The sequence below is a fragment of the Coturnix japonica genome, chromosome 19 (assembly GCF_054131305.1).
Source record: "Coturnix japonica strain WE chromosome 19, WE-NBRP24, whole genome shotgun sequence".
Taxonomy (NCBI): domain Eukaryota; kingdom Metazoa; phylum Chordata; class Aves; order Galliformes; family Phasianidae; genus Coturnix; species Coturnix japonica.
Window position 1 is genome coordinate 10,023,727 of NC_140681.1, and position 17,796 is coordinate 10,041,522.

At 44.9% G+C, this 17,796-nt stretch overlaps 1 protein-coding gene across 4 annotated transcripts in view; it reads right to left on the reverse strand.

The window, feature by feature from the left end:
• LOC107323019 (peroxidasin homolog) overlaps positions 1 to 17,761 on the reverse strand; it is a 38,047-nt gene extending 20,286 nt beyond the window's left edge. For 3 of the 4 annotated variants that reach the window (XR_014935790.1, XM_015881701.3, XM_085519699.1), the window contains exons 1-5: positions 16,087 to 17,761; positions 8,462 to 8,533; positions 2,130 to 2,201; positions 1,807 to 1,878; positions 456 to 527 (exon numbers count right to left, since the gene is read on the reverse strand). Coding sequence is in view for 2 of the 4 variants with exons in the window: in XM_015881701.3 (XP_015737187.1) it covers positions 456 to 527; positions 1,807 to 1,878; positions 2,130 to 2,201; positions 8,462 to 8,533; positions 16,087 to 16,250 (452 nt within the window). In the remaining 2 variants the exon portion in view is untranslated. Of the gene's footprint in view, positions 1 to 455; positions 528 to 1,806; positions 1,879 to 2,129; positions 2,202 to 4,780; positions 4,887 to 8,461; positions 8,534 to 16,086 lie in introns of those variants that run through there. The other variant, XM_085519698.1, reaches the window with a different exon arrangement.
• Between the last annotated feature and the right edge of the window lie 35 nt (positions 17,762 to 17,796).

The window sequence follows — 17,796 nt, forward strand, 5'->3', positions numbered from 1 at the left end:
CAGTAAATATGTGTTTGTTGATTTCGTTATGGAGCTGGAATCGCTGTGTATGCCCTTTTCCTGGTGCCTATACCACCATTACAAGCAGCGCTAGGGAGCAGGAGACACAGGACTTTGATTCCTCACTGCTTTCAAGCATGTTTTTCTTGTTAGACTCCCTTGGGACTTTGACCGCGCTGCCCAGCAGTGACTAATGCTGACCTTACAGCTGGAATAAAATTGACTTTCTACAGATTTACCCCTACTCAGATGAAAACATAACACGAGATGAGAAAACCCTTCACAGTCTCATTAACACTTCTACCTCGCAAGTGCATACAATCTGCATCTTTGAAGACGCTTTTTCCATTTCTTTCCATTTTGCAGGTCACCACACTTTGCTTCACATTACAGAAAATAAAGGTTTATTTCCCCTTCTCTCCCCTTGCTCAATGAAAGGTCCCATCTATACTTACAGCCTTTCAAGTTTGGGTAGGTCACTGAACGTCTCTGGCTCCAGCGTTTCCAGGTTGTTGAAGTGCAGGTAGCTGGCAGGGAAAACCACAAAGGACAAGGTTACAGATCTCAATTTAAAAGACAGAAGATCTTTCCAAATCACTGTACCAATATCTCAATGGGTGGAATACATTGCCGTGCTATAAACACATCAGCCCTTCTAAGAGGGGTCATGAGTTTGCTAAGAATTCATCTGTAGTAGAAAGGCCCTGAACAACCTGATAAAACTGAAACTCTTCCCCCTGATTTTACACATGCATACATTTCACAGTGGAAACTGATTAATCATGGATCTACAAATACTTGTTCTGCTATTGTAGCTGACCGCATTAAGAAATAATTGCCTAAGCCTCCTTGATCTGTAATGGAAGGAATCACAGTGCATGGTTTGCTACCAGAGCATGAACTGACTCAGATCCTGTGGTGGAGAGCAAGTGTGAAGAGAAGGAAATGCACGTGTTATAGTAAGTTTAAGATATCTGCTGTCATTGCTTTGGACCTTGAGGAAAACACCTGACACTGTCCATCAACTGGATTATACTTCTCCTGGAAAAGCTGGCCTGTGGGGTACAGGAAAATGGAGAAGGATACGAGCAAAGCTAATTCTTCTGGAACCATTCCTGCCTGAGAGATTAAAAACAGATGGGCCTTTCAGAGGGTTGTTTGTTGGTTTTGTGGTTTTGTTGTTTCTTTTCTTTTATTCATGACATCAAGTCTGGAACGCTGGTTGTTAAAGTATCACTGTGGCCAGCACCATCTCCGCAAGCACAGCACAGCCAGAATCTGCTTCCTATGTTTTCTCCCAGGCATCGCTGCAGAGCTGGATGAAGGAAACCCATCCCATACACCAGGATGGGAGCACAGCTAGTGCTAAGCTTGCAGGAACATCCCACTATGCTCCCTCCACTTTTGCTGACAGCCTGGAGAACAAGCTGAATTCTACTCCTATTGCAAGAAAACTGCTAGTCACATTTGAGCCCTACAAACCATCTGCTGGGACAATCCATGAATTACTGGTTTCACCTTTGCTGCCTCTTCTCCAATGATGCAAATAATGCCTGTACTTTAAACACCCATGATTACAACATGCCTTGTAAGCAGTTTGGGGCTGGAAGAGAGCATATAGCATGTCATAGGAACAGTCCGCATATTGCCTGACCCAGATCAATACTGGGACCAGCTGTATGCAGATGAAGCCAGTGCAATGCTGCAAAGCTGGACATCACACTCCTTGCTAAGTACAAATAGAAGTGCAGAATTAGAGTTAGATGACCCAGCAGCTCAGCTCTGACACACACTGTGTATACTTACAGCTGCTCCAGGGAGTGCAGCCCATGGAAGGCATGTTGCTGGATGCTCTGAATTTCGTTTTTATAAAGGTAGCTTTCAAAAGGAGAGAGAAAAAAATGCATCAGAATAACCACTCAGCAGCCGTATTTGAAAAGACACAGGAAACAGCTACAAACCTCAATCCAAAGCAGAACTTTCTGATTGGATTCAAGGGCAATGCTTTACAGCTGCAACATTAACACCCAGAAATACTAAGCACACAACGCACACCCGTCACTGGAAAACTTTAGCAGTGAGCTGTTAAATTTCAAAGAGGTGAAGAGATAACTGAGTTATCAACTCACAGGTACTTCAGGTTCTCCAGATCTTCAAAGGATCTTCTCACGATATGCTTTATCTGATTATTGTTCAGCAGCCTGTTCAGATCAAGAAACAAAAACAGAGCCGGTGAAATCACAGCGTGAGAAACTCTGGGCATTTGTATTGGTGGGTGGCCATGGAAAAACCCTTAATGCATAGAATTTAAGATTTAAAGGGGTTATTAAGCCAAAGCTGGGATGCTCACAGCAGGTAACTCAAGAACATCTCCTGCCCCGAGTTGCCATGTGCTTCTAATACGTACCACACTCAAAGATGCTTCCCTACATTTTGCCACAGTCTTCACCCAAAAGCTCCAATTTTGGCTAGGAAAAGGATGAGGGGGAGGGAGACAAAGAGCTGGAAGCAGCGGGGAGGTCAAAATTCAATCACTGCTGCCAGTCCTGTACAACTGCACAGGTCTTTGGAGTGCACGGTTGTGTGAGCAAAGCCCAGTTTTAACTGTATGAAAGCAGTTCAAAACGCCACTGCACAGGTTATAGAGGATGTTAAATGGAAAGGCATATATTTAATCCCTTTGTATACAAATTGGTATGTATGAAAAATAATATTACAGACCCTGTATCTGCTGCTATGCAGAAACAGCCACTTTAATTCTAGAGAGACTTGTGCCAGATTTTAATACAAAATCTACGGACTGCATCGTGCTGGCAGCCATCTCTGGCTTTTATGTGCAGTTGCCATGACTGTGGATGCAAATGAATGCCTGTGCCAGTGACCAGAAAGGCAATTCACCCTTATAACCGCCACAACGGTGGTGACCACACAGCTGAATGCTACAGAAACTCTGCAACCGCTGCCAAGCCAAACACCATGAAAACTCAATAAATCACTTAAAAATAGCTCTTTAATGGACAGGATTTAACTATACATCGTGGCTGCCTAACTGCACCACTCCTTTGGGCCTCTCCCTGTAGTATCAGATCCAGCAAAGCTTACTGTGGCCATCAGTGGGTGTCATAACCTGATGGCCCAGAGTAAGGACTTCACCTTAGCACAGTTCCTAACTGGAGAACAGCCTCTGGTACTACAAGCAAAGGTTCCTTCCTGGGAGGAAGGATTTGTACAGGTAAAGGAAGGAGAGAAGAGACAAAGGAGTGAGGAGAAATTGATAAAAGCCTTTTGGAAAAGAAGATGAAGATACAATCACATGCTCAGTGATCTTAGAAGCACTGATACGTTACAGCAGCTTCACAAAAACAAACCTCACAGTTGGTCTCTTAATTCAGCTACTTGGGTGCCATTGCACATAGCGCTGTGGATATGCAACCCGAAGAGGTTAAGGCAGAGACATGCTGGAAAGTTTCTGCACAGCTGGAAGCAATGGCTCCATACACATGGTTGAGGCTACATAACCCGATTTTGCTCATAAGGATGCAAAAATGATGTCAAGTTCTTGGAACACGCTATCGTGCTTTGACAGCCAAATATGCTGCGTGGAAATACAGCCCCCGAAAACCAACCCAAAGGTTTATTTGTTAATTGAACACCCAAGGACTGGAAATAACTGCTCGAGAGCAGCACAGGAGAGGGCTTTTGTCTATTTACCCACAGGACAAAGACAACACAGGCTCCAATTGTGCACACTCCTTTCCCTGCCCTCTCAGCATGCTTTCATCTGCAGCCAGACAAGAAAGCAGGCAGCTTGTTCTCTGCTATCTGATCCTTGGCCACGCTTCTAAGGATGCTGGATGGGCTGATAAGCAGGTGCCAGCTCCAACGTCATCCCCACAGAGCACCTGTCCCTTGCCATGCATCCAACACTCATTTCACAGGGAACAGGAGGGACTGCCAGCACCAGACCCTGGGGACAGACACACTGACGGCCTCAGTTATCCCATGCTCCACCATGGCCTGAGCTCCTTGGCCGACCTTTTAACACAGAGAACTTAGACCTGGACTGAAATCTATGGAGATGACAAGTTGTAATATATTGGCTGATTGAATTCTGGTACTGTTGAAAATCATGGATCAAATGCATTTTGTTGTCTCGGCAACAGGACGGTGGTCGGAGCCAAACGAGAGCAACTCTGGATGTTCAAATGGCACACACTATGCCGACCTCTTATCTCATCGTCTGATACTTAAAAGAATTATTCATTGCCTGATTAAAGGTTAACGAGTGTATGGAAGAAGCAATCTCTGCTTCCTGTCTCAGGGCTCCCTATTGTAATAGAAGGATATGTCCTGGAATACGCTCAAAACCGAGATAATTTATGAAGTCTATCATACTGCTCATATTCCAGAGAGCTACTTCCAGGGAAATCCATGGACAAGACAGCACATCTGGAACCTAGGAACATTTCAGATGGCTTGTAGACAGCTGTCTGTTCCTGGACTCCTGTGCACTTCACCCAGGCAAAGAAGCGTGCAAAATCCTGGCAATGATCTGCATGACCTGGATACTGATCCCAGCTGCAATCATAGCAAAACGCCCAAATTCCTGGTAACGTTGCAGAGAATTAAAAGCAAAGTCCTGCTACTAACCAGATCAACTGGGAATAAATGCTCTGGCAGACAGAAGCTGGAAAGATCATTATTGATGCATGTCTCGAGCATACCCTGCAGCAAAATAAGCTAAATTAAAGGTATCAGAAGTACATTTCCTGGAGCTTACCAAGACAGCAAAATGATGTGGCACTCCCCTCCATGACAGCTGGTGAATTTGGCTCAGTATGAATAGATGTACTCAAGTCATGCAGGTTTTATTCCTGAAAAATCTTCAGGGAGGCTTGAGATACACAAGCACCACACGATCTGGCCTGTATTCACTATGGGAACGTTTCACATTGAGTTTCCTTTAGGTTCTATGTTCTGTCTGCCCCTCCCTCTCCCTTCCCCACCCTGTCTCCAGGTTGCCAAGCACAGGCTTAAGTTGCATTCAATGAGTCATTTTTCTATTTCGAAGCATGTATTAAATGATGTGACAGTACAGAATTCGGGCTCGGAACATCTACTCTTTCCTCTTTTCATTTGACAAACCACATGCTGCAGTCATTGTGTCACAGCAGCTACTTTTTTCCTCCCACCATTAATAGAAATCATCACGTACTGTATTTTTAAAGGGGGAGAAAAAGTTAGCTTAACACTGAGCCATACATTCTCCCTTGTTGACGGAATGATCTGGAATAGCCATTTCCCATCTTTGAGAATGAAACTTTCATTCCAAGATTCAGCAGCTCTGATGTCCTGGCAGCACACAGGGACTTGTGTTCTCAGGGGAGGCTCAGGTTGGATATTAGGAACGATTGCATTGAAAGAGTGGCGGTGCAGTGGCACAGCTGCCCAAGGAGTGGTGGGGTCACCATCCCTGGAGGTGTTCTGGAACATGGAGACGGGGCACTGAGGGATGTGGGCAGTGGGCACAGTTGGGTGAGCTGAGGTTGGACTTGGGGATCTTGGAGGTCTTTTCTAACCTTAACAGCTCTATGAGGCACTAGAGGATCCCAGATAGCACCATCAGTTACTCCCTCACTCACCCCAACGCGCTTCACAAGCAGGATCTGGAGGGGAGTTGCAGAGCTCACCAAAGCACCTTTTGCTCTCACATGATGCTTCCTAAATAGTCTGAGCACTGGTGGAGATGTGGGTGTCCATGTTCTCTGCAGGGGGGTTGGACCTGATGGCCTTTAAAGGTTCCTTCCAACTCAAACCATTCTGTGATTCTAAGAAGCAGAAGGAAGGGATGAGGAAACCTTACATCTCCAAGAATCTGGGCCCCAAATAATTCCCCCGGTGCACACAAGGCTGCAGGCAGCTGACAAGTGAGCTCTCAGCAGGACAGGATTTCAGATAACTGCTTGTTACCTGTGCTGCTGCATCATGAGGCCCCCTCCAGAAACATATAATGACTGCAGTTCCTCTGCATACAAACAGGGCTCCTGCTTTTAATTTTAAAGCCATGTTCTGTAATTTATCAAACCTCCTGCATCAGGGAGGTGAAGGAAGAGAGCCAGGGGAAGGTCTGAACTTTACCCAGGATGTTTAAAAAGCCCCGTGAGCATTCAGGTCAGGCTCCTCTGCTCTCAGTTCAATTCCTTGTATCGCTACAATGCAGGGCACAAAGGTTTCCTAATCAGGGTGGTTTACAAACTGTCAAACTTGAATATTCCACAGCCATCCTGCCCGGAAGGAGACACAAAACAGAAAATGCACCCAACTGTACTGCCCTTCCTCTGCCAGGACAAAGTGCTTCAGAAAAAGGCATTTTTAAATGCTTATTTTCAGTTAAGGAACATTTAGTTCTGAAAATCCCATGGCAGATAGCTGTGATCTGAGAGTTCCCACAGATGGAACCTGAGCTACCCTGTCCTCTGGCCAAACTCACCCAGCACATCTCTCAGGGACCCTTTAAGGACTTATTCTCTTCATCACTTGAAAACCTATATAAATCCTGTGGCGAAAGGTTACCATCTAGGAAACATCAGCAAATCCTTCAGCTCTTGCCAGTTTTGATGTGGGAATTAGACAAACCACAGTTCCTCAAGAGAACCTTGCATTAAGAGCACAGGGTCTGACCGCCCCTTTCTGTTCACTCACGAATGGGGAACTCAATCACTTCTGACTGTGTGAATAACTGATTTTCCCAATTTGCTGACCAAAGCAGGAAACAAAATGGAGCACAGGAACTACCATCTAACTGATAAGGCTTCATTTATGAAAACAGATGATACTCAGAATTGAAATGTTAGCATGCCATACTTTGTTAGGGCAGTGTTTTTCAGCTAGCCCAGTATTCCAGCTCTGGTAACAGCTGTAAGACACTACTCAAGAGGAAGCACGAGAGTCTATCCACCACCTACACAAAACACATCCCTCCTATTGCCCAGGCATCCATCATTATGAGATTAGGGTCATGGGGGGTTGAAGGGAGGGTACATTCAAGCCTATTTCCTTTAGCATGTTCATGGAAGTCTTGTCCTTGAGATCCCTATCCAAAAGCAAGTGGAGGCAGAAAGGAAAAAGACACCACTTGGAAGAGCTGGTTTCCTTGACGTGGGAGAGCTTCAGTGGTGGAAGAGCAGGATGGGAACTCACCATTCCTCAGAAGAACATTGTGATAAGGTCAAGCCTTCCAGACTCTGGCTCTGTTTTTTTCACTTGATATTTTGGGCTCAGATGCAGTCAGAAATATGGTCAACTTCAATTACAGAAATACATCAATATTAATTTTCTGGATCTTTCCTACTATTTTTGGTCATTAAGTATCACATGGTGCAGTCTGAGATACTAATGAGGGTTCTGTTCGCATACACTGGCCAAGCAGAGTCTTGGGAAATAACATTTTCTACCAGTCTACAAGTAGAGCACTGCCATCTCTACTGGAACAGAGACTTCAGATCTCACAAAGTCAGACAGAAAAAAAACACATACAGACTTTTTCTTGCTGTTCACAACCACAGACATTTGAACCCAAGAAATACGAACGTGTCTGCCATGCAGTGCAGATTCCCAAACTAGCTGGTGGCCTCATATAGAGGCTTGAGCTGTAACCTGGAAATCTCATAGCTGTTAGCACCATGCTACAGCTCGAATAATCAGATCTGAGCTTTGACAGGCCAATTACATCCAGCACAGTTCTGTTTCTGATTTGGGAGCTGGTTTGGATTCAGCTCCTTGGCTACACAAAGCAGATATACTCATATCTATCTTCAAACCCTCAGCCTTATGGCAGCAAGAAGCAGCAAAAGCTCCTGTTGCTTCCTCTGATCAGAGTGAGAAATTTGTTAGTAAAGTAGTAAGTACATCACAGTGGTGTGTACATGCCTGCTCTGGCTGGGATGCAGAACCAAAGGAACTGCCTTACGCTCTCATCCCTATCTGCAATAAGGAAGGTGCTAGTGTTTATTTTAAGGCAAAGCAAAGTGACAGTCTGGCATTTGGAAGGATGCAGTGTCACTTCAGTAACCATCATGCAGAGCTACTGATGTGGTTTATGCATTTGAAGCACTGTGAAAATGAAGAAGCTCTTAATACATCCCTCCATCACCTTGACCCCAGGCCATAACTCTTTTTACGGGCTACTCTAAAGCTGTACATCCTCAAGCAGTAAGAGTCAGGTTAACCAAGACAGGTTAATTGCCCCAGTGTAAGTTATTAAATCACACACTTGATTCAAGAGTGCAAAGCACACAGTCCAGGGTAGAACAGAGACAACCACAACACGTTAGCTGGATACATGCAACTCAGCTGAAATAACTAAGTAAAACCTAGGCCATCTTTAAGCCACTATGGCAGTTAAAGCTAACATAAGTCATAAAGATAAAACCTCATGGTAGGATCACTGAGTGGGACTTACAGCGTGCTGAGGTTCTTCAGCCTCCTGAAGGCCCCAGGTTGTATCTCCCTGATGTGGTTGAAGCGTAAATCTCTGAAAGCAGAAAACACAATCAATGCATTAATAACACAGATGAGCCAGCAGAAATCAACATCAAAGGGCAGAAGGTTCCCTGGGAGAGCCTGCACCATGATCACAGCAATAGGAGCAATGGAGATGACATCAGGGAGGCAGAACAGGAACGTGGATGATGGCTGAGGGCTACCATGACCTGTAAAGTCAGCCTGCACAGCCCTATACCTCCAACATTTATTTTCATACCATTGAAAACTAAAGACTGCAGTGATCGTGGAGCCACTTTTTAGATCCCCAACAAAATCATCTTTGTCCTAAAATGGTTAAATGTGATCAAATAACCTCATATAATAAGCATTTCCCACTTTACTTCACAGTGCTCCAAGACTCCAAACAGCTTATTGCTGCCTGCATTTCAAATCTGTGCCAACTTCAATTAGAATTAGTGGAGTCCAGGGGATTCTGGCAAATTTCAAGGGCTGTCTATGTAACTGCATTGATTTGGAACCCTAAAACATGGGGTGTTTTTTTTTTGATTGCTAATGAGATAATAAAATAAGATCTAAGTGGGCTAACCCAGTTAAGCAAGTAGAAATGCTTCTATAGGGAACATGCATTGATTGGACACTTTGCACGGTCCAGCACATTATAACAAATTGCAAAAGACTGACAAATACTTTTCACTGTTAGTTTCCACCCAAAGCACAGCAATTTTGTGTGTTATTTTTCTGCCTGGACGATCACACTTAGAGAACACACAGCTATTTCTCTGCTTAAGACAGCCTTTTAAGGGCACTTACGTTAAGTGAACGAATGCTCTGAAACGCCATCATGCTGTTGGTGAACTACAGAGCGCCTGAAGTCACATTTAAAAGCAAGAATTCCACGCGTTTCTAAAAGCTCAACAATTATTTTTACAATGGGCTTCAACCAGAATTGGAGCCACTATAAAATTCAGATTAGAAAGGGACACTTGCACTACAGGTAGCTGGAAACCAACTGAGTGAGCAGCCAAAGTATTCAAGAGGAAGATGCCTTGTTCCCCCCCTTTTGTCACTGAATGGGATAGAATACATAACATTGGAAGGCATCTCTTCTGTTGCCTTTTCCCCTTTCTGTAACTCTCCAGCTCTGAACAAAGCAATGAGGAACTGCTTTAGTGAAAGTCCTGCCCTTTTCCAAACATTAACCTTGGCTCATCTGCAGCGTTTTCCTCCAGCCACTGCCTTTGCCTGAAGCTCAGCTGGTGAAAGAACACCATGTAGGGCTGCACCAGGACATTCCTGGCTTGCACAGTGATTGAGAGCACTCCCTGCAGAGTTCAGCCCTTCGTACACAGAAACCCTTGTTTCTCCCTATTCCCAGGGTGCTCCCTTTGAGAGCTTCACATTTCTTTTAACAAACAAGTGTGCTTTTCACAGGGACCCACCGCACAGCTGTTCCGTGCCAGCCCGTCCCAGCTGCTGGGTACGTGGGCAGCTGGGCTCCTTCACTCCCACTTGCATCCCTCCACCTTGGAATGTGCAAAACCTCCAAGGGGGGAGGTGGAATTCCCTTCTGATTTAACAGTCCTTCATACTTTCAAGACTAGGGGTCTGGATCTGCTGCTCAAGGACCCCACATCCTTCAAGCATCCATAGCCTGGGCTCAGTGCTGATCAATTCGGACTGGCTCTACAGAACATCTCCCCAAAGTCCTCATGCCAAAGCACCACAGCACTGCAAGGATACCAGGTTGGGCAACGTGAACAACCACAGGCTTGCTATTATTGAAGTAATTTACCTTTTCTGGCTCCAGGAGGCTCAGCCCCATCCCTGAAGCATATCAAGAAGGAGAGAATTTGCAAGTAGATTGGGAGATGCAGGTATTCACAGAACGACACTCGAATCCTTCTGATCCTCTCAGCTGTTATCACTGTGTTAACTAATTAACAGCCTATAAAGCAATCAACAGCTTGTACAACAACCTCCCATTTCTGCATAATCTATTTAGGCTTTTAGTGAATCATATATTACAATCTAAGCTAACCAGATAATTAGCTACAAGAGGTATTTTACTGTAGTTCCAGGGAAATTTGTGTTTGCTTCATTAAAGTATCTTTTGCGTTCACAACACTGTGCACAGCAATCATTATTTAACCCAAAGTGGTTGTGGTAAGTGGTAGCCACTCAACCATCACTGACAACACAGAGCAAAGGTTATCTTACAAACAGGGTTAAGACAGTGAGGCTCCATCCAGCTTTTCCTAGAGAACAGAAAGGGTGAAAGACATCCTAAACATGATTTCAAGTTAAGTATCCTCCCTCATGAGAAGAGCCAGAACACTTGTCAGAAAGCTGCTTGTTTATGTATTAACCACAGAGCATAGCAGTCAGCTCTGCAGGTTCCTCCATCCTGCCAAACAGCCCTGGCAGGAAGGGAGAACAGCCTTGCTGTGATGGGAATGAAGCCTTCCAGACTCACTGTCATCAGCTCCCCAACTCAGGAATGTCCCTCTCATACACGAGTCCCCAAATGGCTTTAATAAATGACAGCCTTCATCTCCAAATCCCTACAAGGAGAGCTGAGCAGCAAGGGAAGGAAAGAGACCATGGGGGGACTCCAAGTTTCTGCTATTTTGGTTTGTACTGGTTTAAGATGCTGAGATTTCAGCTGTGCAAGGAGTGAAAATATGTGCAGCATGGAAACAGCGATAGAGAAGATACTAAGATTATGGATGAAACAAAAGAGCACATAAATGCAGAGAGCCCCATGCTGCAGAACAGACCGTGCAGCGCTTATATACTAAAGTCAGAGCAGTGGGCACACCAGACTTTAATTAAGAACTTACCACAGACGTTACTGAAATCAGATTTGGAAACTTCAGCACCCACAGATGGGTCAGACATTTCAGGACTCCTTCTTTGTCAGCTGGGCCAAAAACCAGTCAGTAATTCAGCACTCAGCCTACCACACTGTTCGGGGCGCATGCAAGCTAGCAGACACACAAGTGGTTTCAGGCAGTGGTTCTGGGTGGCTTCTGAAGGCAGTGACAGAGTGTCTGCTGGTGTATCCCCTCCTACCACTCAACACCCCTCCAGCTCTCATCAGTACAGGAGATGCTACAAACACCTCCAACTCAATTGCACACATCCAGGTTGGAAGATAGCACAGCAAACCGCTGACCTCGGCAACCTCAGATAATTCGAGCTATTATGTATTAACAGCTGGCATGGAGATTAAGGTCTGATCCTAATCAAACAAGCTAGATCTATACTTGGATATTCATGTCAGCATAGAGCAGGACTCTCTTAACATGATGCGTGTTTCCTTTGCCTCCTCTATTCAAAATATTGCCCACATCAAATAAAGACAACTTGCCCTCTTCCTGAACTGTATTCTGACCCTGATGCAGAAGCAGCAAAAGAGCATGGAAATATATATACCTCCTTCAGAAAGCAGTAGTACACGTCAGCTTAAATGAAATGCTATAGCATCCTTCAACCCAAAGTCTCCTGTAGCATCGGTACCAGCTTTTTAGCTCCTGAAGAGCACAAACATCAAAGTCTCTATGCAAAATACAAAGAAACTCCTTCACTGAACAACACTGACTGCTCTCATCCAATACTGCAGCCCACCCTGAGGAAGCTGAGTTCAAGTGCACAGCAAAAAGTCCTGGGGATGGGAAGAAGGATGCGGTGAAGCCAAGGGAGATGGGGAAAGCACAAATGCAAGGGCCAGATGATGGGCATGACTGCTCAGTGAGTTCTAAAGCCGAGGTAACTTCAACCCTGAGAGTTAGGATGGTTTGAGCAAAAGATGCTGCAATGCTTCTAAGGAAGGAAATAATCTTTGAAGACCTTCAGAAAGGAAGCAGGAAGGGAAGAAGTGACTGCTATAAACAGGACATACAGAAGGTTTAGGTCACCTCGGAAAGGTTTAATGGGGATTAAAATACTACAGCGGTAATCAGAAAGAGATCACACCTGGAACAAGCAGAATGTGTGGGTGTGTGTTTAATGACCGTCACACACACAGAGGAAATGAGTAATCCCCTTCTGCGTCCCAAAAACTGAAGGCTCACGACAGACACCACAAAGGGAGCAGCATTTCCAAGAACTCATCTTCTTAGTGAACCTTCCCCACACAAACGTGTGTTGTTCTCTCTCACACTTATATGCTCCCTAAGATACACTGAGTGCTGCACCCTGCCCCAGCACAGCCCTCCCTACTGCTGTGCAGGAAGAGGAGAAGAAACAAGCAGCCACCAACCACGCAGCACATAGAGCAATGACAGGAAACAAAACTCATCAAGCTGGCCGTGCTCACAGTGCCCAATTAGCAACCAGGTCTGTGAGCAACTGGGTCACCTCCGGCTCATGCCAGCAATGCATTCAGATGCCAGATACCGCGTCGTCTTTGCTGGTGCCCTCAGCTATGTTTCTCTGGAAGTGCTCATTCATTATGTGCTATGCATAATGCAAAAAGGAGAATAACCCACGGATAATTGGATTGCAATCCATTAGCTGCCAGCCAGAGGGGAACTTCTTTCCATAGATTTCTTCTACTCCTGTGCCCACACATTTCAAAGTGTATTGTTTTAAATGTCACTCTGTAGAACAAACTGCTTTGAAGGTTAAAGACCTATTGAAATTTTCGGAGTGTATGTTTCACAGCTGTTCCCTTCTTTGGGCTGCTGGCTAAACAAACGGCGTGAATCCCAGCAGTAACCAGCAGATCACATCTGGAGAATCGTGTTCCAGTTGAACAAACAGCAGCCAAAACATGCTCGCAGTTCAAACATCGTGAATTTTTTTTACAGCTTATCTGTACACGTGTAGCCATTCTTGCTGTCCTATTCTCTGCCCAGGATAGAACCAACAGGCATCGTTACCAAAGACAAATAGCTTGCTGCTAAAACCAGACGCCAGGCCAGGTCCTCGGCTGCACCCAGCTGGGACTCCGAAGGGAGGAGCAAAATGGCGACCAAAGAGGAGCCAGTAACAGCTCATCAATCCCAGAGCTGGGCCCATTCCAACCCCAGCATCGCTCCGTGAGGACCATGGGCTGCTCCAAGGGCCGCCAGCTGGCGAGCACCCCTGGGGGCCATCCGCCAGCAGGGATGGTCGAGGCACAGCGTGTGCTGGAAAGGAGACTTCCCTGCTCCACAAGGAGCGCTGCGGAGAGGGTGGCACGGAGTCACGGAAGTCAGAAAGTCTCCAACTTCAAAGCAATGCTCATCTGGAAGCTGCAGCTGCTCTGCAAGAGAACAGAGCTGGAGCCTCTGATCGGGGTTTGAATCCACAGTCACAGCCTTGGTCCTATTCATACCAATGGGTGAATGTGGAAAATATCACGATCCCACATTTTTGACTCGGAATAGCTCTACGGTCAGACCATTCTTGCTATACACTGAGTGTTCAAACTGAGAACGAACAGTTCTCCTCCTTCCAGCAGAAAAATTAACATACCAAAAAGCTGGAGCAGTTGGGGGCTTGGCTAAGAAACATTCTTTAATCCTTCACAATTCAAGAAGTTTAATTATTCAAATGCTATTTATAACGGATACAATGGGATGCTTGCTGGCAAATGCATTTACATACACCAAATCCTTACAGGCAGAAAGTCAGTGTCATTGCTTGCTGCACATCATACAAAGGCACACGATCTGCTAACAGCTCGCATCACTCTCTATGGGAATCACTGATTGTCAGTATGGGTTTTACTTATAATGATGCAGATAATCAGAAGAGAATACACCACATAAATCCCACTCAGAAATATCAGCCCATAAAGACAGTCATCTCATATTGAAATACTACTGCTTTCATATCGCACACCCACACGACTTTGCTAATGCTTAAAACCACAGTTTCCCATTCAGAGCTATAGTTAGCAACATTCGACTAACCAAACCAGCTTTCCAAATGCAAATCATGGACCATTTATAAGCAGTGCACATTCAAACTAGTTAGTAGATGAGACATGGCAGGGGAGAGCACTGCAAAATCTGTCCACCTGTCCAGGTTGGGTCTGACAAGAAACTCAATGTCAGCTAAATTGCAAACAGATACTACCAGTGCTTTTACTAAAGCTGCATGGATAAGCAGTCACACCTTACTCCCTGCAGCATAAAGGAACAAAGCTTGTTGCTGTCTGAGATCATTCAGAAACGCACCATTCCCGTACTGAAAATAAGTTGGTGAGCACAGTGCATTTCTCTCCCACTGCAGTCGAGGAATCTTCATAGGAAGCACACTCAGGCTATTCATTGCCACAGCAAATGCTTGTCTTGTTCAGAACAAAGAATGAAAATAAAGCTTCATGGAACTTGGAAATGAGTTCCCCCCCACAAGCAAAACCACCACCCAAATTATTCCCCAGTAAGACATATGTTTAAACAAGCAGCAGCAAACTGCTTTGCTAAAAACAAACAGAGTATGCATGTATTAAATACTTAAAGATGCAGAAAAATCTGTATGGGGGGAAAAAGTTTGGAAACAATTTGGACACTCAGACTGTAAGTTACTGCAGAGCAGACAGCCACTACCCAAAAAGCATGCAACAAACCATCAAGCAGATGATATCACACTGTGCAGTAACCACAGCATTGCCAGTCTAGAGAGAAAGCAAGTCCAGATTCTATATATAATATATATATATATATTTATATAATAGAATGGGCTGGGTTGAAAAGGACCACAATGATCATTTCAACCCCTCTGCTGTGTGCAGGGTTGCCAGCCACCAGCCCAGGCTGCCCAGAGCCACGTCCAGCCTGGCCTTGAATGCCTCCAGGGAATTCTATTCTGCACCATATCAGCTGCACTGTGCCACTACTGTTAGAACTTCTGTGTTCTCCATGCACCCAAGCAGACCTGCATGCAACAGTTATCATGCCAGCATCCTGTCCCAGCAAGCTGCCAGCAGGTAAACTGCATCAAGAGTATTAGTGCAACGTTTATAGGAGAAGCATAGGATTTACTACCACACATCAACAGGAAAGTGCTCTCCTGGACCAGTCACTAAGAGATATTTAGGAGCCTCCAAGTGTTTAATGCCTTTTTCCTCCACCTTCTCCATCTGAATGGAGCCAGCAGCTCCCTCTCCAAAAGGCACAGCCAACTCAACAGGTCTATCTTCATTTCTCAGTGAAGGTGAGATGCCCCAACTGTTGCTTTATCGATAAACTTTACAGCTGGTTTGCACAGCTGAGATAGAAACTGGAAAGCCAAAACTCAAAAGTCTAGAGAGAAAAAAAAAGGGGGTTTTATTTATGAAAAATTAAACTTTTGGGTTTATTTCTCATAGAGACAACCTGCAGCATTTCCTCTCTCCTACACCCACAACCTTCTGAAGAGTAAACTGTGTACCTTTATAGAAGCTCATTTGTGACCTCTGATTTCCCAATAGATTGGGAAATCTATGGCATTATTAGTATGCATTTTCCCAACTGACTGCCCCATTAATTAATTAATGTCAAAAGCAGCAGCTTATGTTCTAAACTCACTAAACATTCACGTGCAGACAGTTCTGCAGCAAGGACAGCATCAAGCAGATAAGAAAGGCAGCGAAATGAAACCGTTACTCACAGTATGCTGGTCTGAGGTGGGATGTCAGGGATGGTTTCCAACATCAGATGCATGCATCTTACTGTAGTCCTGAAGCACAGGCAGCGAGGAGGACATGGACAGGAGGAACGAGGCAGGAGGAGAAAACACAAAAAGCCCAGAAGAGCTGAAGATTTGATCTGCATGGTGTTCGCTGCAGTGGATTTTCCTCAATTCTGAGCTGCAGGGAGCTGACACACACACACAAACACAAAAAAGAAAGTTTCCCAGCCCTGAGGTCCAGGAGGAGGGGACTCATCAGCATGTGTTTGCAATTAAATTAAGGCAGTTTGACAGTCCAACCGCCCACCCTCTCTGCCATTATGTACATCGCTGCAGATCAGGCTGTTCCCACCCCTCTTTAATTGCAGCGTTGAAATATTAAGTCCTAATTTGTAGTTATTTATTCTTGCCTTGTTACTTATCTCAAACAGCAGGTTAACTCTGTAGGTGTTTATCTAAAAACCCACACAATGCATCTTTATGGACAATGACCAAAAAAAGATCACTGGGATTCTGACAGCCTGAAGTCAAGCTTTTAAGCCCAAACTTCAGCTTTAGCCCAGACTGCAAACTAAGGCTGGCATCATATCAAATAGCCTCTGTTAAACATAGCACACAGTACAACTTTGGGGACAGTTACTGCATGTATGTATAACATCTGGTGTTATTTCCCATCACTCCTGGGAACTTTGAACGCTACTGATAAGAGAATTTAAAAGGGAGACTAATACAGATAAATAACCTGGAAATAAAGACCAAAGATCCCCTGACTGGATGCATTTTGTCACGCTATAGGAAATTAATCAGATACTAAACCAAAGACTTCATAGTTAATGCAGTTTCAGATTACAAAGATGTAACTCAGAGAAACGCTGGGGCTTTAGAAAAACAAAGGGGCAACTGAGGGGTGAATCATAGAATGGCCTGGGTTGAAAAGGATCATAATGATCGTCTGGTTTCAGCCCCCCCACCATATGCAGGGCCACCAACCACCAGCCCAGGCTGCCCAGTGCCACATCCAGCCTGGCCTTAAATGCCTCCATGGAGGGGACATCCACAGCCTCCTTGGGCAACTTGTTCCAGTGCCACTTTGTCACTTGAGCACTTGGAGTAAAAGGGTTGTTGTTGTTTCGTAGTTTGATGTGGTTATTTTTGCCAGCCACCCCCTCTCAATGACCCTATAAATCCAAGTTTATACAATACCTTCCAGAACATATTAAGGTTATACTTCACTCAGAAGTCTCCCAGGTATTTAGACTTGTGTGTCAACACAAACCTTGGGCGAATTACCACCACACAGCAGCTGATGTCTCATACCTAATCACTTACAAATTTAAGTATCCAGGCATATCAAACCTGGTAAAGGCTATTTATTTTTCTAGCTAGGAAAAAGGCATTATGCAGCAAGTTTCCTGCATCTAGCACTCCATAAATCCATTGTTTCTTTGCATTGGCATCACTTAGGAAAGCAGGCATGTTTCTCAACGCCTCCCCTGTGCACCCAGCTCATGGTTTTGAGCACACTGTCCTCTAGTGGTCACTCAACCTGCTCTTACATGAACAATCATCACCTTCTGTGGCACATCTGGACAGTCCACAGATTCTGCCTTCAGTGATGTGCCACAGCATAAACCGACCACCTGCAAATAAAAAAGGATTCCCTTCCAGGTTTATTTCCATTGCTCATTG